The sequence below is a fragment of the Nerophis ophidion genome, linkage group LG11 (assembly GCF_033978795.1).
Source record: "Nerophis ophidion isolate RoL-2023_Sa linkage group LG11, RoL_Noph_v1.0, whole genome shotgun sequence".
NCBI classification, from domain to species: domain Eukaryota; kingdom Metazoa; phylum Chordata; class Actinopteri; order Syngnathiformes; family Syngnathidae; genus Nerophis; species Nerophis ophidion.
The window spans coordinates 36,590,568-36,617,587 of NC_084621.1; the positions used below are offsets into that span (position 1 = coordinate 36,590,568).

General features: G+C 43.0%; 1 protein-coding gene across 3 annotated transcripts in view; it reads right to left on the minus strand.

Moving 5' to 3' along the window:
- The window catches only part of nbeal2 (neurobeachin-like 2), a 146,985-nt gene that overhangs the window by 38,377 nt on the left and 81,588 nt on the right, over positions 1-27,020 (minus strand). For 2 of the 3 annotated variants that reach the window (XM_061915774.1, XM_061915772.1), the window contains 10 exons: positions 11,234-11,393; positions 10,924-11,026; positions 10,689-10,839; positions 9,286-9,441; positions 9,051-9,210; positions 8,382-8,470; positions 5,329-6,024; positions 5,074-5,258; positions 732-888; positions 182-325 (listed from right to left, as the gene is read on the minus strand). In XM_061915774.1, coding sequence (XP_061771758.1) covers positions 182-325; positions 732-888; positions 5,074-5,258; positions 5,329-6,024; positions 8,382-8,470; positions 9,051-9,210; positions 9,286-9,441; positions 10,689-10,839; positions 10,924-11,026; positions 11,234-11,393 — 2,001 coding nt within the window. The remainder of the gene's footprint in view (positions 1-181; positions 326-731; positions 889-5,073; positions 5,259-5,328; positions 6,025-8,381; positions 8,471-9,050; positions 9,211-9,285; positions 9,442-10,688; positions 10,840-10,923; positions 11,027-11,233; positions 11,394-27,020) is intronic. The other variant, XM_061915773.1, reaches the window with a different exon arrangement.

Sequence of the window (27,020 nt, forward strand, 5' to 3'; positions counted from 1 at the left end):
CCACTCACTCGGTCCCACGATGCAGTAGTCATAACTCAAAGATGAGCTACCCTTTCATATACAAAACACTTACCAGTGTATTTCAAATGAAACCCATACAAGGTCTGGTATTTGTAATCTGGATTCATCTGTGTGAACCTTTTACATTATGAATAAAAAATGTACTGTATAACAGGCAAACCTGTGACTGTTGCTGTTGGATGTAGCCGGTGATGATCCGCAGGCCGATCTGCGCCATTTCCATTAGTTCGTTTCCGCCGGGGCTGCCAGGGGTGGAATGCCAGGCTTGCAACTTGTCCAGCAGGTTCACCACCCCCTCAAAGATCTGCGGCACAGCGGTGACAGTCTACACACGGCTTATACTAAGAGTGTACAGCTGTTTTCTCACATTGAGCCATTCAAAACGCCAACTGGAGCTTTACTTGCATTTAAAAAATGTCAATAATGTGACTGAAAGGCAGGCACTTGGCACCCTCTGGGCAGATATGTTGCTCGGCTGATTACAGCCACACCCGCCTGTCTGAATTATTTGACAAGTGCTCTAAATTCTAATATACTACTGCACTGAGTCATCATTCATGCATGAGAAAAAGGCGCATCACGGACATTTGTCATCGCAAAATGATTGCAATGACACATTTCCCTAAAAAGGTGGCATTAAATGTCACATGTACTAACATAAAAACAACAGGTTGCATGAAGATGCAAAAAAAATCACTGCACAAATCTACCTTTTCACTCCAAAGCGTGTTATTGTCTGTCCCCTCTGCAAAGAGGAAATCCTGCAGGAGCCTGAGGAGTCTCACCAGGCTGGGACAGAAGGGCAGAAAGACCCCTTGGGCGTCCCTCAGGTCAGATAAAGACGATTCCAGCATCATCTCCAGCAGACTGACACAGACACAGCCCCACATGATGTCCCAATATGAGCAAAACACGTTCAGATTTAATGTATTGTATGTAATAAAAATGTATCATGTAAAAACATTGTAATAGACCAATAATGCACTTTGTACTTGTGTGTAATAGTTTAAGTCTTCCTCTTCAGACCAGTGTAGTGCTCCAACTAACAACCAAGGACACCACTGAACATTAATGTTCCTCAACAAACAATTAGGTTCCAATAATAAGATCAACTTTTTTGAATTTCTTTTAATTGATGATGTTACAATGTACTAAATACTGAAGATGAAAAAAGCACTTTATTTGGTGAATGGTGAGATCTCAAGTACTGTTACTATTATAGTGGAACATGCTTAAGTCAGTCTCGTTGATGTCGACAACCAGTCAATATGAGGGCGTTCGCCGTGTTTTTACTACTAAAATTAATTACGTTGACATAGACATGCATGATCGACCGCTTTTATTGACATAAAACGAGAGAAAAATGGGTCAGTTCATGTTTTGTAGTATTGTTAATGTCCTCATTATTACAAAGCAGCGTGAAACAACAGCAACATAACTGCTGTCTAGCTGGGCAGTATTAGAACGTGTACACAGTGACTTCCTGTTTAGTGCAAAGTAGGCAGCCAAAATAAAAGCATGGCAGTGTTACCCACCCATGTCATGTTTTTGTTTTGTTTGTTAGACACCGGGAGAAAGATTCCGGCAAATACGAAAGCTTTACTGTCATTGTAGTCAGGAAATACAACCCAATTACCACAGTATCTCTATTAGATAAGAGTGTTAACAAATATATATATTTTTGTAAATCAGATTGATTCCACTTTTAAAATTAGATAAATCATGATTAATCATAAGTTATTACCCACTTGCATAATTTAAACTTAAAAAAGACCCAAATTCGGACACAAGTGCAATTTTATTGTCAAACTTCAAACAGGAACATTTTTTAAATGTTTTAATTGAATGTAGATCTATTATTTGATCAAAACTTGTTAATATTTTTATCTAAACTCCTGTCGAGAAGTGCAATTTGCCACCAGTCTTAGTCTTCTCACTCATCCTTACACTGACGTATGCATTGACCTTATTACTGACCATAAAACAACACACCTTTTCAGGTAATCATCATTCACAATCATTATGAGAGACAAGAACACAAATTATTTTTTTTTCAGGGTTTTAAAGATGATAAAAACGCTTGCAAGATGCGTCTAATTGAAGTCACCATCAGCTGCATCAAAGACGTCTAAAACAACTTCAAAACTCTGCATCAACGTTTTATACACACACTGCAAGTATATATATAGTGTAGTAATAGACATATTCATCACAATATGTACAACATTTACTGTATTTTCGTCATTTCTGTTTCCATAGCAATGTACTCCCGACTTCCGGCAACAAATGTGTGTTCCTACTTCCGGAAACAAACATGAGGGTGTTTTAAATATGGCAAACTTTGTAACAGACAACAAAGATGACTATTTTTGGACAAATGAGGATTCACAACCTTATTTGTTGTCTGTTGATTAAGAATTGAACAGGGAATGTTTACTGTACATAAAAGAACAGCTGTCAGTGAAGAGAGGCTGAAACTTTGGAGCAGAGGGAAGCCGAGAGAGTGAGGTCGGCGTGCTTTAGACGCTGCGAATGTGGAACTAGGAGCCAAGATATGCCGACATAAATGGCGTGTTTACCCGAACTCAACAGGGACAAAAAAATGCCCTCGGCCAGCTGGACCAAACGGACAGCTGTCCATCAAGTAGGTCACTAAAATATTGATCATGATACATGCAGCTTGTTAGTACAGCTACAGTACATACACTGTTGAACAAGCTGAGTACGAACAAAAGATGAAATGTGGGTTAATACTTTACAGATACTGGAATATGATTGTTCATGTTTTTCAGTCAGTATAGACTGGTGTACTATTGTGGGGCGGTATAGCTCGGTTGGTAGAGTGGCCGTGCCAGCACCTTGAGAGTTGCAGGTTCGATTCCCGCTTACGCCATCCTAGTCACTGCCGTTGTGTCCTTGGGCAAGACACTTTACCAACCTGCTCCCAGTGCCACCCACACTGGTTTAAATGTAACTTAGATATTGGGGTTCACTATGTAAAGCGCTTTGAGTGACTGGAGCAAAGCGCTATATAAATATAATTCACTTCACTTCACACTATCGCATTGTGTTGTGCATTACAAACTCAAAAGCCATTCAGCTGTTGACGCCGTAGCTAGCTTACCTCTTGCCGTAGCTAGTTTACGGCTATTGCATAGGCAAGCCAATTTGTTAGTACGCTAGAAGCAGAGTTCCTCAGTGTTCTCTCTTACAATAACAATGTCGCTACTGTTTGGTTGTTATACAGGTAATAGAACGTAAATTAATTATTCTTGGCGGTTTTATGGTCCATTTTTAAAGGGATTTAGAGGCACAACGGTTTTCACCCCATTAGCTACACTGCAGGCCATCTAGAACGAGCCAATTATTACAAATTAGAATGCAAAAAAAGCAACCTTTTGTCTTCTTGTCTCTCATAAGGATTGCGAATGATAAGCAAAATAAAAAAAAAAGTGCAGTTCCCCTTTAAGAGCTTGTGCGCTCAATATGAATTGCGTGATTAATCTGTGTATGTACATTATACAGGGTTAATGCGATTTTCTTTTGTGATCAATCTCATGACTTAACTCATTTTTAACAGCCTTTAAAAAAAATCTAGATAAAGTTATGGACAAAAAAATTCTTTATCACCTCTTCTCCTTATGTCTCTGACCAAAGTAAATATGCACGCCACGCAATGGCAAGTTTGGGTTTTGAAATCGGTTTGATTGATTGAGACGTTTTATTAGTAGATTGCACAGTACAGTACATATTCCGTACAATTGACCACTAAATGGTAACATCCGAATAAGTTTTTCAACTTGTTTGAGTCGGGGTCCACGTTAATCAATTCATGGTTATGTCGATCACAGCTCATGTCAATATGGGTCAGCCAATCCTAGGAAAGATTTCCACTGTCCATAAAATGTCAACATGATCCCAATTAAACTGTAGCATTTGTTACCTCCTATTGGGCTGCACACAAAAAATCGATTTATTCCCAAATCGCGATTCTTATTCATTCCAATTATACATTGATTTATTATTTTTCAAAAATGCATTTATAGGGACGGCGTGGCGCAGTGGTAGAGTGGCCGTGCGCAACCCGAGGGTCCATGGTTCAAATCCCACCTAGTACCAACCTCGTCACGTCCGTTGTGTCCTGAGCAAGACACTTCACCCTTGCTCCTGATGGGTGCTGGATAGCGCCTTGCATGGCAGCTCCCCCATCAGTGTGTGAATGTGTGTGTGAATGGATGAATGTGGAAGTAGTGTCAAAGCGCTTTGAGTACCTTGAAGGTAGAAAAGCGCTATATAAGTACAACCCATTTATCATTTATTTAAAGGAAAAGAAACAGAAGAAAAAAATATTTAAAAACCTTAGTATTTATTAATTCTTTTTATAAGAATACATTTTTTAAATTATGTTTTTAGACCATCTCCATGCAAACAGAGGGAGATTTTCTAACCTGTAACCTGTTTTAAAAAAGCTTCATTATCCATTTTTCCATCCATTTTCTACCGCTTATTCCCTTTCGGAGTCGCGGGGGGCGCTGGCGCTTATCTCAGCTACAATCGGGCGGAAGGCGGGGTACACCCTGGAAAAGTCGCCACCTCATCGCAGGGCCAACACAGATAGACAGACAACATTTACACTCACATTCACACACTAGGGCCAATTTAGTGTTGCCAATCAACCTATCCCCAGGTGCATGTCTTTGGAAGTGGGAGGAAGCCGGAGTACCCGGAGGGAACCCACGCATTCACGGGGAGAACATGCAAACTCCACACAGAAAGATCCCGAGCCTGGATTTGAACCCAGGACTGCAGGACCTTCGTATTGTGAGGCAGACGCACTAACCCCTCTACCACCGTGAAGCCCTAAAAAAAGCTTCATTATAACTATTATAACAAATAATATATTGTAAGAATCTGTTCAAATAAAAAATCGTGCTTAATCAGGAATTGATTCTGAATTGAATCTTTTACCCAGGAATCAGAATCAAATCAAATCATTAGGTGCCCAATGGTTCACCTGAGTTACCAAGTAAATGTACTGTGAGGGAGGCTGACCTGCGTTTGATGTCATCAGGCGGACGAACCAACTGGCAGGAAGAACCCAGTTTAGTGAGAACAGAAAAGACCTGTCCTCTCTCTCTCCAGACTACATCCTCGGACATGTCCGCCTTGCTGCCGTTCCAAAGCACAGAGAAGATGATGTTGGTGAGCAGGTTGCACAGCTCCTCTTCTGGCGTCTGCTGTAATGCAAACAACGCTCAAACTTGAAGAAGAAACACCACAAATGTCAAGATATGAGGCGGTAAAAACCTGTGGGTTGGACGTGTTGGAGATGGTGTCCGCCGTCGGAGGGTCAGTTCCGTAACTGGTGTGGTCCAGAACATTGGACAGACTGGAGCTCTTCCTCGGTCTCTGTGCTGGAAAGGGTTTACTGAGCTCCAGTGGTGACGGCGTGTCAGTGAGGCTCCCTGCTGGGGTGCCTGTCTCACTACTGCTGCCCAGCTCCAAGTCAAAAGGTGACATTCCAAACGGGGAGAGGGGATGGTAATCGCGCCCTTCCTCATCGGGGCGGGACGAGGCTATATCGATCGCATTGGCATGGAAGAGGGAGGACGAGTTACTTTCCTGGTCCGCAGAATCCAACGACGTAAACTGCAGGGAACCAGAGAAGTTCTTCAGCTGGCCTTCGACTCCATAAGGCAGCGACTGGGATAAACCTGAGAATTCTTCATTGATGTCCCGTTGGCCGCAGTCCTCCGCCTCCTCATAATCATCTTCCTCCTGCGAGATGCTGTAGCCTAGGAAAATGTCCGCTTGGGCGTCCTCGATGATCAGATTCTGCTCTCTACGCAATGGGGGCCGGAATTTCTGCTCCGTGGACATAGAGCCTGCAATGTTGGCAGCAAAAGACTCTTTGACATAAAGCTTCGTGAGGACGTCCTGCCATCCAGGCTGCTTGGCGAGCTGCTTCACGTAGTCCTCGCTGAGGTAGATGAGATGGAAGAGCTGCGGTAGAAGTACAGCAAATATAAAAAAACTTTGTTTTTATAGCTGTTCTTACCACCCCTGAAAAATGTTCAAACATGGCGCATTTTAAAACAAAATAAAAAAATTTGAATGGGGGTATAACAATTTTTTTCTTATTATTCTTGTGTTCTTTGAACAGTCAATGGCCTGCTACTTTGTTGGTTTACTAACCCTACGGGAATAGTAAAGTTTAGGGATGTTCTGAACAGGGTGTTATGTTACAGATTTGTAGTCTTCCATGAGTGAGATCGCCCACTAACAATCACATGTATTTACTTTTAGAGCCTGATATACTGAGATCCGAATACCACACGCTAAACAGCGTTTGCAAACTATAAAATTGTGTTTACTATTAGTGGGTGTGCTGTGTGTGATCTACTAAGACAGCATGTGCTATTGATAACTGGTGATTGACTACCTTATTTAAATGATTTTTTTGCAATTTCTATGCAGTTTTCATCATGGATATAGAGCTATTTACTGAATATTAATGTTTGCATGCGTCTACCTTTGCTGTTTTGCTATGCAGCAGACAAAAACGTACCACTTTTTCTGGGCATTTTAGAAGTAGTCCTATAACGCTATCTACAACAAAACCAACTTTTTAAGCGCATATAGGTGTGTTCTGGGAGACACTGGCACCAACTGTGAGTGTGCGCTGGAATGTTTTAGACACAATAATTCATATATATATATATATATATATATATATGTATATATATATATATATTACTTAATCCCAAAAAAATAACAGCCCCTATTAAATTATAAAATGATGTTGCTGAACATTCAACACGTTTAGTATTTTAATATTTGACAGCATATAAATGTTCAAATTGCCTACTTTCTCAAGTAATATTTCTGCATGCCAGTTTGCGTGGACATTTCAGACGGGCTAAAAAATATGTGAAAAGCGGTCACCGAACAATTTCAGTCTTGATAAATATCACCATGTGTGCTTAGTAATTCTATTTTAATGTTCTCCTCCCAGTGGGCATCCTGATAACCAGCATATATTCTGCATGTTAATGAAGACAGACACGCTAAATGGATTGCGCTCCTTATTTTGCTCATTTAAGAGGCGCCATCCTCTGTGCTCAAGTTTAGTAGATCAGCTTTGCGTGTGCTAACAAGTTTAATATATGCAAACCTTTAGTAGATTGGGTCCAATGTTTTACTTTAATTATGATAAGTGACATTGACAAGGAAACAATATCAACAAAATATTTAAACTAGTTCTTTATGCTTTTTTATTACATCCATATACCGTATTTTTCGGAGTATAAGTCGCTCCGGAGTATAAGCCGCCCCCGCCAAAAATGCATAATAAAGAAGGAAAAAAACATATATAAGTCGCATTGGAGTATAAGTCGCATTTTTTGGGGAAATTTATTTGATAAAACCCAACACCAAGAATAGACATTTGAAAGGCAAATTAAAATAAATAAAGACTAGTGAACAACGGACTGAATAAGTGTACATTATATGACTGGTATGTTAACATAACATATTATGGTAAGAGTCATTCAAATAACTATAACTTATTGAACATGCTATACGTTTACCAAACAATCTGTCACTCCTAATTGCTAAATCCGATGAAATTTTATATGTCTATTCATTTTACGTGAATGAGCTAAATAATATTATTTGATATTTTACGGTAATGTGTTAATAATTTCACAAATAAGTTGCTCCTGAGTATAAGTCGCACCCCCAGATAAACTATGAAAAAAACTGCGACTTATAGTCCGAAAAATACAGTAGTTTTTTGAGCAAAACAAACTCAATGCTACACATTAACTAAGCAAAAGCAAAAACTACCCTTTACTGCTCATTTAAATTTTTTGTTTTTTGTACTCTCAAGGAAGGAACAACAATTATTCCCTGAGCTTGTAAACGAGTTTGTGAAAATAAAAATCAAGACTTCCTAAACCACTTATTTATGGTGTTGTTTCAAGCTAGCTTAGCGATTTACATGCCTGCTACTACCTTGCTCTTACTCTGTGTGAAAAAGGTTTGGCTTTGTCATCCAGTGATAATACTATTTGATATTGATATTGAAGGCACTAAGAAATACAGTCTATTTCCAGCAATGTCTGTGATTATTATTAGCACTGCCACACTGAGTATGGACGGACACAGTTAGCTGACAGCCGCATGTCAGTCGAGTGATAGTGTATCAGTTAGAGGTGATTGGTGTTGAAAGACATGAATCGGCAGTGGCGGACAGATCTGCACATCCAAAGTACAGATTAATTTTTTGGATAATAACTCATATTTTTTTTCAAAGGAAGGTTCGATGGAAGGGAAGTCTTTGGTTAGAGAAGACTGACCTTGCGACAGACATCCAAGCGGACAGTGAGATCAGCGCGGTGGGACAGACACACCACAGCTAGGAGGTCTTTGAAGTTAGGGCTTGCATCTGTAAGGAGGCATCAAATAAAGGTTTATTTTTCTGTGGCTAGAAAGCTTTCATTTTATGAGTCAGCCTCATATTGGCTGACTCACATCGACAGAAGCTGTTGGTTTTAAAAAAATTTTATTTTAAAGCATGTGACATACAGCAGCTTTAAGCTGGCACTTTTTTAGACAACTTGTAGTACTTGTAGTTAGTACCAGGCCTGTTTCTACTACACAAAAATGTTTTTTTTAACATCAAGGATGTTTAACAGGCATTTCAATATAGGGACAGACAGGGAAATTTACTCATTGATCATACAAGTGAATGATGTATTTTTTTACATCCTCCCAGAAAACCTGGACTGGTCACCAGTCAATCACGAGATACAAATAGACAAACAACCATTCACTCTCTCTTCCGCATCTATGGGCACTAATAATTAACCTAATGTGCATGTCTTTGTAATGTGGGAGGAAGCTGAAGTACCCAGAAAAACCCCGCACACACGTAAGGCAGAGGGAATATGCAAACTTATAAGTGTTTCCAACCCATTGTCTCTAAAAGCTTTAGCCTTTGTACACGCCGTGCTTTTTTCAATTACCTGTGGCAAGGACTTGCTCGTACAGACATCGCACAGTCGTCATGGTTACAGGAATGTCTTCCAGGAAAAACACTAGGCCAAGATATCCAAAGTCCTTTAGTTTGATGCGCTGCTTGTTGCGCTCGGACACACGCTCGCTCTTGAGGATTTTATATAAAACCTGCTGACACACCGTAAAATTATCATGATGGCTTATAATTGTGACGGGGAGAACACGTTCAATAAACACTCTCACCCTAAACACACTCTCTCTGGCTTGGTCTTGGAAGGTGGTGTTGAGCAGAAGGCTGTAAAGCTGCTCCACTCCCCAGTCCACCAAGACAGCCTGCACCTGCTCACGAGGAGGGCTGCTCCGCAAGAGCTCGTACAGCACGTCCAGGGCCTTCACCACCTGGAGAATGAAATGAAATTAATCAATGGATGTCCGCTAACTTTTTGCAACTCAACGCCAAAAAAACAGAAATGCTGATTATCGGTCCTGCTAGACACGAACCTCTATTTAATAATACAACTTTAACATTTGACAACCAAACAATTAAACAAGGCGACTCTGTAAAGAATCTGGGTATTATCTTCAACCCAACTCTCTCGTTTGAGTCACACATTAAGAGTGTTACTAAAACGGCCTTCTTTCATCTCTGTAATATCGCTAAAATTCGCTCCATTTTGTCCACTAGCGGTGCTAAGATCATTATCCATGCGTTTGTTACGTCTCGTCTCAATTACTGTAACGTATCATTCTCTTTTAATGTCTAGCATTAAAAGATTACAGTTGGTACAAAATGCGTATGCTAGACTTTTGACAAGAACAAGAAAGTTTGATCATATTACGCCTAGACTGGCTCACCTGCACTGGCTTCCTGTGCACTTAAGATGTGACTTTAAGGTTTTACTACTTACGTATAAAATACTACACGGTCTAGCTCCAGCCTATCTTGCCGATTGTATTGTACCATATGTCCCGGCAAGAAATCTGCATTTAAAGGACTCCGGCTTACTAGTGATTCCCAGAGCCCAAAAAAAGTCTGCGGGCTATAGAGCGTTTGACAAGGCCGGAACCCATAATTCATATTTACATTGTTTCTTATACATTCATTTGCTTCATTATACAAACTTTCTGATTTACAAACTGTGTTAACGAACATAGTTCGTTAATTTAGGTTATACTGTATTATGCATGGGCAGCACGGTGATAGGGGGGTTAGTGCGTCTGCCTCACAATACGAAGGTCCTGAGTAGTCCTGGGTTCAATCCCGGGCTCGGGATCTTTCTGTGTGGTGTTTGCATGTTCTCGCCATGACTGCGTGGGTTCCCTCCGGGTACTCCGGCTTCCTACCACCTCCAAAGACATGCACCTGGGGATAGGTTGATTGGCAACACTAAAAATGGTCCCTAGAGTGTGAATGTTGTCTGTCTATCTGTGTTTGCTTTGCGATGAAATGGTGACTTGTCCAGGGTGTACGCCGCCTTCCGCCCGATTGTAGCTGAGATAGGCACCAGCGCCCCCCGTGACCACAAAGGGAATAAGCGGTAGGAAATGGATGGATGGATGTATTATGCATATAACATCAATTTGGTAAAGTTGCCTAAAAATTCGACCAAAAGCAAACAAGAAAGAAAAAAGAAAATGAGTCGTACCTGCCGCTCCTCTCCTGCACTCAGCACGTAAGCGAGGACACTGTGAAGCTCCTCTGGTGTCGGAGACTTGAGTAAGTCTTTGAGCAGCTCAAACAACAATGTCTGAATGTTCTGCTTTTCATCTGAGAGAGAGCTGCCATCTTTTTCCACACTGCAAATGACACACCATGGAACTGCATGAAATGGTATTCTTGGTATTCTCCCCTCTGTCCAGAGGAAGCATCTCCAAGCTCACCTGTAGTACGTGCGAATGGTGTCAAGAATGTACTGGACTCCGTACTTCCTCTTCAAGCGCTGCTTTCCTTTGTGTATAACAGTGGAAATGTACCGGACATGAGCTTTAGGAAAGAAAGTAACATCCTTTTAGTATGACAACACCAAAGAAATGCATCCATTTACAAAACATATCCTTTGTATATTTTGATGACAGGTCTTGCCGCTGTTTGCATTTCCATTTGAAAGCAGCGTACAAGACTTTTCATTGGAAATGAAAGGGTCGGGCCTGGGTGCACTGATTAACAACAAAAAGGCTGATTATGTCTCACCCTGACAAACCGTAAAATGGCTTTTGGTCCAGATGCGGAAATCAAAGAGCAGGTGCTGGTAGAGCTGCTGCAGAAGTGGGCTGTTTCCCTCATTGAAAACCTGTTCAAGTAACAGCTGACATGCGGTCAAAACATTCAGGTCCATCTTGCTGCCTGGAACCTGCACACAGGAGAAGTAGATATGTTTTCACGCTGATAATGCACATTTTTGTCATTTACGCAATATCAGAATTGAAATAGTTTTTTTTTTCCTGTGGCAACCTCGCAATAGACATAGAAAGAGGCCCAATTCTGCATTTTGTCCACAAACAAGATAAGAGTAGTGCCACAACTTACAAGCTTAAGTGGCTCCGTGACAGAGCTCTTGACTCAAAACCCTTACATCATAAATCGATGTCTCCCACTGAAATGAACTGACACCAATTTAATTGGTGCTTCCCTTCAAAACAGCACAATTTTAACATGTAACCTTTACTTTGCGCCAAATATGCCTCTGTACGAACACTTCATTCATTCATTTATTTTGCATGCAGCTTGAAGCCATCGGGGACTGCCATTTTAAAGACATCACTTCTTGTACACAAGTGCATGGCCATTTGGAAGAGGTGGGGCCCCTCTATGTCTCATTTACATCCTATACACACAGGAGAGGCAATTTCAAAAAGCTTCCGCGGAAAAAGGCACTGACGTATTTATTTCAATAATTGTCCTACCTAACGACAGTCATAGCTGTGTCAGCCTGTCTGAGAGATTACTTTGTATGATCATCCATCCATCCATCCATTTTCTACCGCTTGTCCCGTTCGGGGCAGCAGGGGTGCTGGAGCCTATCTCAGCTGCATTTGGGCGGAAAGCGGGATACACCCTGGACAAGTCGCCACCTCATCACAGGGCCAACACAGATAGACAAACAACATTCACACTCACATTCACACACTAGGGCCAATTTAGTGTTGCCAATCAACCTATCCCCAGGTGCATGTCTTTGGGGTTGGGAGGAAGCCGGAGTACCCCATAAACACTCTAAATGTGTCTAAACTCTTGTATAGCTTCGTGTTGCTAGACAATCGGTTTGAACAAGCGTTTTAGCCAATTAGCCTACGGCTCGTGGCACCTTTAGTTTGAGGATATTATCAGTGAAAGGGGCTTTGATCAAGTCTTTAATTCTGCGAATTATAGCGAAGGAGAATGCACTGTTTTAAGTTAACTATGAACAAAATGCGATTATATATATATATATATATATATATATATATATATATATATATATACAGTGGGGCAAAAAAGTATTTTGTCAGCCACCGATTGTGCAAGTTCTCCCACTTAAAATGATGACAGAGGTCTGTCATTTTCATCATAGGTACACTTCAACTGTGAGAGACAGAATGTGAAAAATATCAAGGAATTCACATCGTAGGAATTTTAAAGATTTTATTTGTAAATTATGGTGGAAAATAAGTATTGGGTCAACCATTTAAAGCTCTCACTGCTGGAAGGAGGTTTTGGCTCAGAATCTCACGATACATGGCCCCATTCATTCTTTCCTTAACACGGATCAATCGTCCTGTCCCCTTAGTAGAAAAACAGCCCCAAAGCATGATGTTTCCACCCCTATGCTTCACAGTAGGTATGGTGTTCTTGGGATGCAACTCAGTATTCTTCTTCCTTCAAACACGACAAGTTGAGTTTATACCAAAATGGATACAAGGATGATACATCAGAGGATTGGAAGAATGTCATGTGGTCAGATGAAACCAAAATAGAACTTTTTGGTATAAACTCAACTCATCGTGTTTGGAGGAAGAAGAATACTGAGTTGCATCCCAAGAACACCATACCTACTGTGAAGCATAGGGGTGGAAACATCATGCTTTAGGGCTGTTTTTCTGCTAAGGGGACAGGACGATTGATCCGTGTTAAGGAAAGAATGAATGAGGCCATGTATTGTGAGATTTTGAGCCAAAACATCCTTCCAGCAGTGAGAGCTTTGAATAGTTGACCAAATACTTATTTTCCACCATTATTTACAAATAAAATCTTTGAAATTCCTACAATGTGAATTCCTGGATTTTTTTTCACATTCTGAACTAAAGTCTTAAAAATATATATATATATATATATTTTTTTTTTTTGGTGCTGTCGAGCTTCTCAGGCAAATCATATAGATGCCCATATCGGCTGTTCAGATTTACTTTACAAAAGAGAAGTGTAGGATATTTCTCTTGTTGCCTTATTTGTATTTGACTAAATTAGATGTATTTATATTATCATTTGGTGCTAAACTAAAGTCTTAACAAGCTACTACGCTTGATACTGCCTCTGTCAGTGCTTCTCTGCAGTACCCAGCATTGTCCCACCCACACAATCATCTGATTGGTTACACGCAGAGTGGTAACAGCCAATCAGCAGTGCGTATTCAGAGCGCATGGAGTAAGTGCTCATGGCAGAGGCAGGCAGAAAGGAGAGACGGTGCGGGTGTTTAGCAGGTGAGCATAATGCACCGGACTCTCCCCAAATTATAATAAACACCTCCCAGTCAACTACTAGTAACATCACTATGAGCCCGTTGACATTATGTTAAATGAAGAGTTTCTGTCTCTGACAGTTGATATAATAATGTAACTGCATCATAAAGCCAAACTCCATGGTGTTCAGGGATGAATAGTCTCTCCTATTTCTATTTTACAATTTTTTTCAGCTATAGTTACATTAATCATTAGTAATGTAGCAGCTTAGTTTTGAATGGCAGGCTCCCTGCTATCACATGTTGATAAAAATATAACATTTACATAATAAAAATCAACTCCAGGGTTCCCAAATGCTGTAATAAATTAAGCATGATGAGTTGAGCAAATGTATACCACTTTTAACTCTTTTTTCAAACGCTTATTGCAAACACTTATTTATAGTAAATCATTAATTTGACCTAGTCATTATTTTGTCTTAGTAAGTCAATATTATCTAAGTCCAAATAATGACATAATTAGTATCTCGGGTAACTAGGACTGTTTTGTGTTTTATTTTTTTACTTTAGGTAAAAAATATCGAGATATAGACTTCCGGTTGGCGACAAGATGGAGTAGTCGCACTTTTTCACGCTCCCGCATATTTAACTCCTACTATTCAGTATAGCTCGACTGATTGCAGTAACTGCTATCAACGTTATTATAGTACTAATACCTTACCGCGCTGAACGAGAAAATGTCTAATAGAGCCAAAAAGGAGGAGCAAAAGAAGGAAGACTTGGCGGCAAGCACCATAATGGCTACGCTAACTACAATGCTAACGGACCACAAGACTTCTCTCTCGTCGGAGTTTAACTCCGCCTTTTCCAAACTCAACACCACGCTAGATTGTATTCAGTCCACACTTCTGGAACACCAGAAGCGCCTCTCCTCACTAGAACTGTTTGCCGACACGACCAGCCAGGATATGCTGGCTATGGACACCAAGCTAACATTTGTAACTGAGGAGAACGCGAGGCTAAAAGCTAAGCTAATAGACTTGGAGAGTAGAAGCCGTCGGAACAACATTAGAATTGTCGGCGTACCCGAAAGCATTGAAGGTACAAACCCAACAACGTTCTTCTCTCAATTGCTGGTCGAGGTCTTGGGTGAACATACGTTGTTGTCGACCCCGGAGCTGGACCGTGCCCACCGCTCGCTAACAGCGAAGCCAGGCCCCGGTGAGAAGCCGAGACCAGTCGTGATATGCTTCCACCGATTCCAAACGAGGGAACTGGTGGTGCGGGAAGCTCGGAAACGCAGAGGCAAATTAATGTCTAAGGACTCACCGATACACATCTTCGAAGACTACTGCCCTGAAATACTGGAACAGCGGGCCGTGTACCAGGACGTCATGAAAGACCTCTACAACCTAGGCCTCAAACCAGCCCTCCACTACCCGGCTAAGCTAATGGTTTCAACCAAGGATGGAAAGAGATGACGACTCGCATCTGTGAAAGACGCCCAAGACCTCGTCAAGTCCCATAATCAACGCAACCAAGAGCAGGCGAACGACTAACATTAGTTGGTATGACTTTAATGAAACTTTGTTTGATATGATGTGACTACCTCACAATGCATGGCGGGACGGCGCTAGCTTGGCTAACTACAGCCATGTCTGGAGGCTACACTGCCGGCACCAACCTTAAAACACGTGCCGGGCCTGTTCTATCACATTTAACTATGCCAACGTAACGCCAACTCTAGGCCTGACTTTGAACATTAGATCTGTGTGGTCACTCATTGAATCCACTCTCATTCACTTTTTGTCATTCACTTTTTGTTTAACCATTTAGCTAATATATTAATTATGCTGACATTCCAGAGCTAACCTGTTAAATATACAAATACCGTCATTAGGGTTTAAACAACCATCAATATTGTTTATTCTATTTTGGTACATCGACGTTCGAATTCTTTTGTCTTCCCATTACATTTATTTATCATGTTCTAATAGATATATATTACACAGTGGTTTATCTTTTCTATTATTACTATTATTATTTGACCTAACTGCTGATATACCTATTTCTTAACTGGTTACTATCATTCCATATCCATACATCCATAGGCGTATACATTGTTTATGTGTATGTATGTATATATTTATATGTATATACATATGTGACACCACTTACTTATACTTTATCCGACTACATGCCATTTGAGTTGTTAAAACTTTTTTAATTTACTTTTCTTGCTTTCTGAAGTTGTTTTGATACTAGGTACTAGGTGTCTCGAAGGAATATACTGCAGTTTTGATGCACTTTAAAAGGTTCGGACTCAGTTGGAGCCAATCTGTTGTTCTCGGGAGGTGGAAAAACCGGAAGCCGTTATGGATACGTCCATGCAGACGCAAGGACAGCGCACTGCTGTGAAAAGGACACTGAAGGTTCAGGTTCGACAATGGGGTTCTCAGGTCCTGGGACGATGGTCCTGTAGGTGGTTGCCAGGTGTAACACACCTGGCATTATTGTATGTTGTTGTGTCTGTGAGTGTGTGTGTTAGCTTGCTGTGTTTTCTGTACATGTATGTTTTTATTGGTTTGTTTATCACCTCATTCCTTCTTCTCACGCTTCTGTTTTACCCCCTCCTCTTACTAGTACTCTCTGCACTTCCCAGTTATCGTGCATCAGCCCCCCTCCTGATCCGCTTGAACACATCAGCCCATTCTGCTCTCCTAGTTGGACATGGTGAGAAATGACAAGCACCAGTAATACACTCAGATTTGTTTCATGGAATGTGAGGGGTGTGTGGAGCGCCACTAAAATTGGGAGGGTCTTGACCCATTTGCAACACCTCAAAGGAGATATATTTTTCATTCAGGAGACCCACCTTCGCAACAGAGAGATTTCACAACTTAAAAGAGCCTGGATCAGCCATATTTTTCATTCAAAATTCAACGAAAGGGCCAGGGGCACAGCCATTGTAATTCGTAAAAATATTTCATTCTAACTTAACCAAACTGTAGCAGACCCTGCCGGACGTTATATTATTGTGTCTGGAAAACTGCAAGGCACCCCAGTCATACTCGCTAGCGTTTATGGACCTAACTGGGATGACAATTCTTCCATCCATCCATCATCTTCCGCTTATCCGAGGTCGGGTCGCGGGGGCAGCAGCCTAAGCAGGGAAGCCCAGACTCCCCTCTCTCCAGCCACTTCGTTTAGCTCTTCCCGGGGGATCCCGAGGCGTTCCCAGGACAACCGGGAGACATAGTCTTCCCAACGTGTCCTGGGTCTTCCCCGTGGCCTCCTACCAGCTGGACGTGCCCTAAACACCTCCCTAGGGAGGCGTTCGGGTGGCATCCTGACCAGATGCCCGAACCACCTCATCTGGCTCCTCTCGATGTGGAGGAACAGCGGCTTTACGTTGAGCTCCTCCCGGATGGCAGAGCTTCTCACCCTATCTCTAAGGGAGAGCCCCGCCACCTGGCGGAGACACTCATTTCGGCCGCTTGTACCCGTGATCTTATCCTTTCGGTCATGACCCAAAGCTCATGACCATAGGTGAGGATGGGAACGTAGATCGAGCGGTAAATTGAGAGCTTTGCCTTCCGGCTCAGCTCCTTCTTCACCACAACGGATCGATACAACGTCCGCATTACTGAAGACGCCGCACCGATCCGCCTGTCGATCTCACGATCCACTCTTCCCCCACTCGTGAACAAGACTCCTAGGTACTTGAACTCCTCCACTTGGGGCAAGGTCTCCTCCCCAACCCGGGGATGGCACTCCACCCTTTTCCGGGCGAGAACCATGGACTCGGACTTGGAGGTGCTGATTCTCATTCCGGTCGCTTCACACTCGGCTGCGAACCGATCCAGTGAGAGCTGAAGATCCCGGCCAGATGAAGCCATCAGGACTACATCATCTGCAAAAAGTAGAGACCTAATCCCGTGGCCACCAAACCGGATCCCCTCAACGCCTTGGCTGCGCCTAGAAATTCTGTCCATAAAAGTTATGAACAGAATCGGTGACAAAGGACAGCCTTGGCGGAGTCCAACCCTCACTGGAAACGTGTCCGACTTACTGCCAGCAATGCGGACCAAGCTCTGACACTGATCATACAGGGAGCGGACTGCCACAATAAGACAGTCCGGTACCCCATACTCTCTGAGCACTCCCCACAGGACTTCCCGAGGGACACGGTCGAATGCCTTCTCCAAGTCCACAAAGCACATGTAGACTGGTTGGGCAAACTCCCATGCACCCTCAAGAACCCTGCCGAGAGTATAGAGCTGGTCCACAGTTCCACGACCAGGACGAAAACCACACTGTTCCTCCTGAATCCGAGGTTCGACTATCCGGCGTAGCCTCCTCTCCAGTACACCTGAATAAACCTTACCGGGAAGGCTGAGGAGTGTGATCCCACGATAGTTGGAACACACTCTCCGGTCCCCCTTCTTAAAGAGAGGGACCACCACCCCGGTCTGCCAATCCAGAGGTACCGCCCCCGATGTCCACGCGATGCTGCAGAGTCTTGTCAACCAAGACAGCCCCACAGCATCCAGAGCCTTAAGGAACTCCGGGCGGATCTCGTCCACCCCCGGGGCCTTTCCGCCGAGGAGTTTTTTAACTACCTCAGCGACCTCAGCCCCAGAAATAGGAGAGTCCACCACAGATTCCCCAGGCACCGCTTCCTCAAAGGAAGACGTGTTGGTGGGATTGAGGAGGTCTTCGAAGTATTTCCTCCACCGATCCACAACATCCGCAGTCGAAGTCAGCAGAACACCATCCGGACCATACACGGTGTTGATAGTGCACTGCTTCCCCTTCCTGAGGCGGCGTATGGTGGTCCAGAATCGCTTTGAAGCCGTCCGGAAGTCGTTTTCCATGGCTTCCCCGAACTCTTCCCATGTCCGAGTTTTTGCCTCCGCGACCGCTAAAGCTGCACACCACTTGGCCCGTCGGTACCCGTCCACTGCCTCCGGGGCCCTATGAGCCAAAAGAACCCGATAGGACTCCTCCTTCAGCTTGACGGCATCCCTCACTGCCGGTGTCCACCAACGGGTTCTGGGATTACCGCCACGACAGGCACCAACAACCTTGCGGCCACAGCTCCAATCAGCCGCCTCGACAATAGAGGTTCGGAACATGGTCCACTCGGACTCAATGTCCCGCACCTCCCTCGTGACATGTTCAAAGTTCTCCCGGAGGTGTGAATTGAAACTCTCTCTGACAGGAGACTCTGCCAGACGTTCCCAGCAGACCCTCACAATGCGCTTGGGCCTGCCAGGTCTGTCCGGCATCCTCCCCCACCATCGCAGCCAACTCACCACCAGGTGGTGATCGGTAGAAAGCTCCGCCCCTCTCTTCACCCGAGTGTCCAGAACATGAGGCCGCAAATCCGATGACACAACTACAAAGTCGATCATGGAACTGCGGCCTAGGGTGTCCTGGTGCCAAGTGCACATATGGACACCCTTATGTTTGAAAATGGTGTTTGCTATGGACAATCCGTGACGAGCACAAAAGTCCAATAACAAAACACCACTCGGGTTTAGATCCGGGCGACCATTCTTCCCAATCACGCCTCTCCAGGTTTCACTGTCGTTGCCAACATGAGCGTTGAAGTCCCCCAGTAGGACAAGGGAATCACCCGGGGGAGCACTTTCCAGTACTCCCTCGAGTGTACCCAAAAAGGGTGGGTATTCTGAACTGCTGTTTGGTGCGTAAGCACAAACAACAGTCAGGACCCGTCCCCCCACCCGAAGGCGAAGGGAAGCTACCCTCTCATCCACTGGGTTGAACTCAAACGTGCAGGCTTTGAGCCGGGGGGCAACGAGAATTGCCACCCCAGCCCGTCGCCTCTCACTGCCGGCAACGCCAGAGTGGAAGAGGGTCCAGTCCCTCTCGAGAGAACTGGTTCCAGAGCCCTTGCTGTGCGTCGAGGTGAGTCCGACTATATCCAGCCGGAACTTTTCTACCTCGCGGACTAGCTCAGGCTCCTTCCCCCCAGTGAGGTGACGTTCCACGTCCCAAGAGCTAGCTTCTGTAGCCGAGGATCGGACCGCCAAATGCCCTGCCTTCAGCTGCTGCCCAGCTCACAATGCACCCGACCTCTATGGCCCCTCCTATGAGTGGTGAGCCCATTGGAGGGATGACGCACGTTGCCTCTTCGGGCTGTGCCCGGCCGGGCCCCATGGTGACAGGCCCGGCCACCAGGCGCTCGCCATCGTGCCCCAACTCCGGGCCTGGCTCCAGAGCGGGGCCCCGGTGACCCGCGTCCGGGCGTGGGAAATCTGAGTTCATTTTGTTGTAATTCCATAGAAGTCTTTGAGCTGCTCTTTGTCTGATCACTCACCTAGCACCTGTTTGTCTTGGGAGACCCTACCAGGGGGCATGAAAGCCCCCAGACAACATAGCTCCTATGATCATTGGGACACGCAAACTCCTCTACCACGGTAAGGTAGCAGCTCAGAGAGGACTAAATTGTTTACATCATTTCCAAACATTGGAAATCATTTTATTATCATGGGCGGGGACTTTAACCTGGTGCAGAACCCTGTACTGGACCGATCATCTAACAAACTGGCTCCCTTATCTAATTCAGCTAAAACATTGGATACTTTTGCTAAACAGTTAGGTCTTACAGACCCGTGGAGACACGCCTCCCCTACAATTAAGCAATTCTCCTATTTCTCCCATGTACATCACACTTACACTCGGATAGACTTCTTTCTTCTCGACAATAGACTACTTTCCAAAATTAAAACATGTAATTACCATAGTATTGTAATCTCTGATCATGCTCCCACCTCAGTCGACATCAATATGGACACTCAACCTAGACCCCTTAAACAATGGCGATTCAACTCAGCCTCACTAGCAGAAGACAATTATACGAATTTCCTCCATGATCAAATTGAGTGTTTTTTCGAACTGAACGATTCACCAGAAATTGGAAGAGTATAATACTATGGGAGGCATCTAAAGCTTATATTAGAGGTCAACTTATATATTTTATTTCAAATTTAAATAAGACAGAAACCATTCAAATCAATGGGCTGCTCCGTAAGATTAAGGATCTTGACGATAGGTACGCTTTAAACCCGGACTCGACACTATATAAAGAACGCCTTCGCCTACAAACTGATTTTGACCTTATGTCTGTCAATAGAGCAAAATTACAACTACTCAAATCCAGACGACGATTTTTTGAATCTGGGGAAAAAGCTGGCAAGCTCTTAGCCCACCAGGTTAGGGAGGAAGCATCGTCGAGGCTAATCACATCTATTCGCTCTAACACAGAAGAACTACACACTGATCCAGCTAAGATAAATGAAACCTTTGCCACATTTTATACAACATTATATACGTCAGACTGCCCCCCTTCTTCACATTAACTATTTAATGATATAACATTCCCCCAGATCGAACGTGGAGCTAAGAGGGGCTTGGGTCAGCCCATTAGTGTCATCGAGATCACAGAAGCCATCAAATCCTTACAAAGTAATAAGTTGCCCGGTCCAGATGATTTCATTGCAGAATATTATAAAACTTTCTCTAGTGTTCTTTCTCCGGCTCTAAGAGACATGTATAATGAAGCATTCCTGTACCATCGCCTCCCAGAATCCTTATCGAGGGCCACCATTTCTCTCATACTAAAAAAAGAGAAAGACCCCCAGCTTTGCAGCAGCTATAGACCAATTTCGCTCTTAAATGTAGATTTAAAAATTCTGTCCAAGGTTCTTGCTCTCCGGCTCCAAAGGGTGATGCCTTCCATCATCTCGTTGGATCAAACAGGTTTTATGTTAGGTCGGCAATCCTCACACAACACTCGGCGCCTCCTAAAAATTATTCATTCGCCAAACCCCTCGACCCCGGAAGTGGTGGCGTCCCTCGACGCGGAGAAAGCCTTTGATAGGGTCGAATGAGAATATCTATTTGATGTGATGTGTCGGTTTGGTTTTAATGAAGATTTTATTCTTTGGGTTAAACTTTTATACTCGTCCCCCTGTAGCACAAATAATACACTGTCCTCCCCAGTTTTTCTTAAAAGAGGTACCAGACAAGGTTGCCCGCTGTCTCCATTACTGTTTGCTATTGCGATAGAACCCCTTGCACTTTGGCTGCGCGCGGAGAGGGTCTTTAAAGGTATCACCCGGTCGGACACGTTGCAAAAAGTGTCGCTTTATGCGGACGACTTGCTCCTATACATCTCAGATCCTGCTAGCTCACTCCCAGTAATCTTAAACATTTTGGAGCGGTTTGGCACACACTCTGGCTACAAACTTAATTACCAAAAAAGTGAACTATTTCCGATCAATTCCCTAGCTAAACAGTTACCGCGATCTTTAGCTGCATTCAAATGGGCACATGACGGGATTCATTACTTGGGAATTTTTATTACTCCGGCTATGTCTGACATGCTCCGGGGAAATGTTCTACCCCTAGTTGAAAAAATGGAGAAGGACTTTGCCCGCTGGTCTGTTTTACCATTATCTCTCGCTGGCCGGATCAATCTGATCACTCTGCCTAAATTCCTTTACCTTTTCCAACATATCCCCATATTTATTATTAAATCTTTTTTTGATAAATTAGAGAAATCAATATCCAAATTTTTATGGGGGCCGGATCGGCCCGAATCCGCAGGTCGGTCCTACAATCTCCCAAGTCTGAGGGAGGGCTTGCACTCCCAAATTTTAGACAGTACTATTGGGCGGCTAATGTACAGAAACTCCTATACTGGATGGATGGAAGCTCTCAGACCCTCCCGGCCTGGGTATCCCTTGAAACGGCAATCCCACACTTTTCATTACGTTCTTGCTTATGCTCACCACTCCCTTTTCCACTTAAACTTGAAGGCGCAAACACCATTGTATCGATCTCCTTGAAAATATGGATCCAGCTAAGGAAACATTTGGGTTTTCAGGGCCCATCTATTTTGACTCCGCTACTTAAAAAACAATTATTTAAACCTTCCCGTACCGACTCCGCATTTATGACCTGGCACGATCACGGTATCACCACTGTGGAAGACCTCTATACAAACGGTGTGTTCTCATCCTTCACTGAACTTTCTTCCAAATACGATTTGCCAAACTCCCACCTTTTTCGTTTCTTTCAGGTGAGGGACTTCGTAAAGAAGCAGTTCCCACACTTCCCAAATCGTCCCCCGGAAACTCTTATAGATACATTGCTATCTCTGAGCCCAAATCATAAAAAATGTATCTCTGTGATATATACCTCCTTAAGCTCAGTTGCTCCAAACTCTTTATCAGTGATAAAAACCTTGTGGGAGAGCGATCTTAACACCAACATATCTGATAAACTCTGGAACTCTGCCCTGAAACTGGTCCACTCCTCCTCGATTTGTGCCCGTCATGGTCTCATCCAATGCAAAGTAATCCATAAAATTCACTACACTAATGCAAAACTATCCAAAATCTTCCCCACTGTTAGCAATACCTGTAATAGATGCAAACAATCTCCGGCTGATCATGTCCATATGTTCTGGGCCTGCTCTAAATTATGTTCCTTTTGGGAGGACATTTTTAACACTATCGGAAAGGCATACGGTCAAGACTTTCCCTCCAACCCATTGTCAGCCGTTTTCGGCATATGCCCTGATAACACATGCCCTGTACCACTAAAACGTGCCGTGGCTTTTACGACCCTGCTGGCCAGGCGACTGATCTTGTTCAATTGGAAGCTGGCTCACCCCCCATCACACGGCCGTTGGATTAAAGAGGTTCTTTACAATTTAAAATTGGAAAAACTTAGGTTTTCACTAAATGGCTCTGCTCAAGTGTTTGAAACTTCATGGAGTCCTTTCTTACTGTATGTCAACTCTCTTGACTTATGTCCAGACGCAGATGAGGAATAATCTCCCTTTTATTTAGTATTATTATATATTTTTTATTTTTATTTTTTTTTTCTCCCTTTCTCTCTCCTTTTAGTCTCTTTTTGTTTTTTGTCTTGTATGGGTGTATGTGTGAATGTGTGTGTTTTTGTCATCTTACTTGTTGTTTGTGCATTGTGTCCCTGGTTGGTTCGACCTGAGTGAGGTGGGAGGGTGGGTGGGTGGTTTTAGGGATAAAGGTATGAAGAATTCACTGACTTTAAAATTGTACTGTTTCGACTTGCACCTTTTTTCTGTATATGTGAAAAAGTCAATAAAAAGTTGGATTAAAAATATCGAGATATATGTCCTCTATATTGCCATCCAGCCCCTTCCCCGTCCGTCCGCCTGTCCAGGGCAGCGCCCACTTGCCCGTGGAGAGACACCACCTTAACTAACAAATATTCTGGGGGGAACACTGATAGTCAAGGTTACTGGGGTTTATCCATTATACTGTGCTCAATACCGTGGTAGAACAGAAAATAAATATATATATAGATATAGATATATATCTATATATATATACACAGGTGCTGTTCATATTATTAGAATATCATGAAAAAGTTGATTCATTTCAATAATTATATTCAGAACGTGAAACTTACATATTATATCAATTCATTACACACATAGTGATATATTTGAAATGTTTATTTCTTTAAATTTTGATGATTAATACTGACAATTACTGAATATCCCAAATTCAGTATCTCAGAAAATTTGAATATTAGTTACGCCTAGTACCAAAAAATATTTTTTAGAAATGTGGGCCAACTGAAAAGTATGATAATGGAAAGTTTCAGCATGTACGGCAATCAATACTTAGTTGCAGCTCCTTTTGCCTAAATTGCTGCAGGAATACGGCGGGGCATGGAGTCGACCAGTCTGTTGCACTCCTCAGGTGTTATGAGAGCCCAGGTTGCTTTAATAGTGGCCTTCAGCTCTTCAGCATTGTTGGGTCTGGCATCTCGCATCTTCCGCTTCACAATACCCCATAGGTTTTCTATGGGGTTAAGGTCGGGTGAGTTTGCAGGCCAATCAAGAACAGGGATACCATGGTCCTTAAACCAGGTACTGGTAGATTTGGCACTGTGTGCAGGTGCCAAGTCATGTTGGAAAATGAAATCTTCACCTCCATAAAATTAGTCCGCAGCAGGCAGCATAAAGTTTTCTAAAACTTCCTGGTAGACTGCTGCATTGACCATAGACCTCAGGAAACACAGTGGACCAACACCAGCAGATGACATGGCACCCCAGACCATTACCGATTGTGGAAATTTGACATTGGACTTCAGGCAACGTGGATTCTGTGCCTCTCCTGTCTTCCTCCAGACTCTGGGACCTTGATTTCCAAAGGAGATACAACATTTACTTTCATCTGAAAACATAACTTTGGACCACTCAGCAGCAGTCCAGTCCTTTTTGTCTTGAGCCCAGGCGAGACGCTTTTGACGTTGTCTCTTATTCAAGAGTGGCTTTACACAAGGAATGCGACAGCTGAAGCCTATATATTGCATACGTCGGTGTGTGGTGGTTCTTGAAGCACTGACTCCAGCTGCAGTCCACTCTTTGTGGATCTCCCCCACATCTTTGAATCGGTTTTGTTTGACAATCCTCTCCAGGGCGCGGTTATCCCTCTTGCTTGTACACTTTTTCTACCACATCTTTGTCTTCCCTTTGCCTCTCTATTAATGTGCTTGGGCACAGAGCTCTGGGAACATCCAACCTCTTTGGCAATGACCTTTTGTGTCTTGCCCTCCTTCTTTAAAGTATCAATGGTCACCTTTTGGACAGTTGTCAAGTCAGCAGTCTTTCCCATGATTGTTTGTCTTACAGAATCAAAATGAGAGACCATTTAAAGGCTTTTCCAGGTGTTTTGAGTTAGTTAGCTAATTAGAGTGTGGCACCAGGTGTCTTCAATATCTGACCTTTTCACCATATTCTAATTTTCAGAGATGTTGAATTTAGGGTTTTCATTGGTTGTCAGCTATAATCATCTCCTTTTTGGCAAAAAAACACTTGAAATGTATCAGTCTGTTTGGAATGAATGTATACATTCTACAAGTTTGACTTTCTAAATGGAATTAATGAAATAAATCAACTTTTTCATGATATTCTAATAATATGATCAGCACCTGTATATATATATTATCGGGTCTTCAAAGTGCAGTTTATGTTTTACTAAAATAGAGACTTATATCGAAGCTAGAACCAATTGTTCATGTTTACATTGATTCTTATGTGGAACTCTGCTTCACTATGCAAATTTTTCGGTTCACTAACCATGTTCAAGAACCAATTAAGTTCTTAAATCAAGTTTTCACTGTACTAATAATATTACATTAATATTTTTACATCCATTTTTGGAATCCGATTTAGGATTGGAATAAATAAGAATTGCGATTCAGAAGTGAATTGATTTTATTTTTTTAGAATTAACTTCCACTGTATCTCTTTCCAGCTGCTTCAACGTCAACACATCAGCAGCATTATATTCATATTTTCATGGATAAATGGTCGGCTGTTTGGATATAATTTTAACATTTTTGGATGGACTTAAACTCATTCTGCCTCAGTATGGTGCAAACCAGCAGTGATACACTCAACCTGCTTTGTCAAGTTGTTGATATTTGCAATGTTGTTTGATGATATCACTCACTTCTTCTTTTGATCACTGTCCTTCACACACACTTTCTTCCTTCCCATGGTTAAAAAAACCAAGTTATGTTGCTCTCTGGCTATGAGATAATGCTATCATAGTGTACCCACTACACTCGGACCTTGCGGAGAGAATGAGAATGTCCAGTGGAAGGCTCAGACTCCCAAAATGTAACACGGAACGACACAGGAGGTCCTTCATACCGACAGCCATCAGACTGTATAATGCATATGTTCCTTCTTGACTGCACTTAAATGTAGAACATATGTAGAATATATTTATATTATTCATATATTATATATATTATATATCCATCCATCCATCCATTTTCTACCGCTTATTCCCTTTCGGGGTCGCGGGGGGCGCTGGCGCCTATCTCAGCTACAATCGGGCGGAAGGCGGGGTACACCCTGGACAAGTCGCCACCTCATCGCAGGGCCAACACAGATAGACAGACAACATTCACACTCACATTCACACACTAGGGCCAATTTAGTGTTGCCAATCAACCTATCCCCAGGTGCATGTCTTTGGAAGTGGGAGGAAGCCGGAGTATCCGGAGGGAACCCACGCATTCACGGGGAGAACATGCAAACTCCACACAGAAAGATCCCGAGCCTGGATTTGAACCCAGGACTGCAGGAACTTCGTATTGTGAGGCAGACGCACTAACCCCTCTGCCACCGTGAAGCCCTATATATGTCATATATAATTTATTATTATTATTGTTTATTGTGAGCAAACTGTGGTGCTGAATTTCAGCCCAGGGATCAATAAA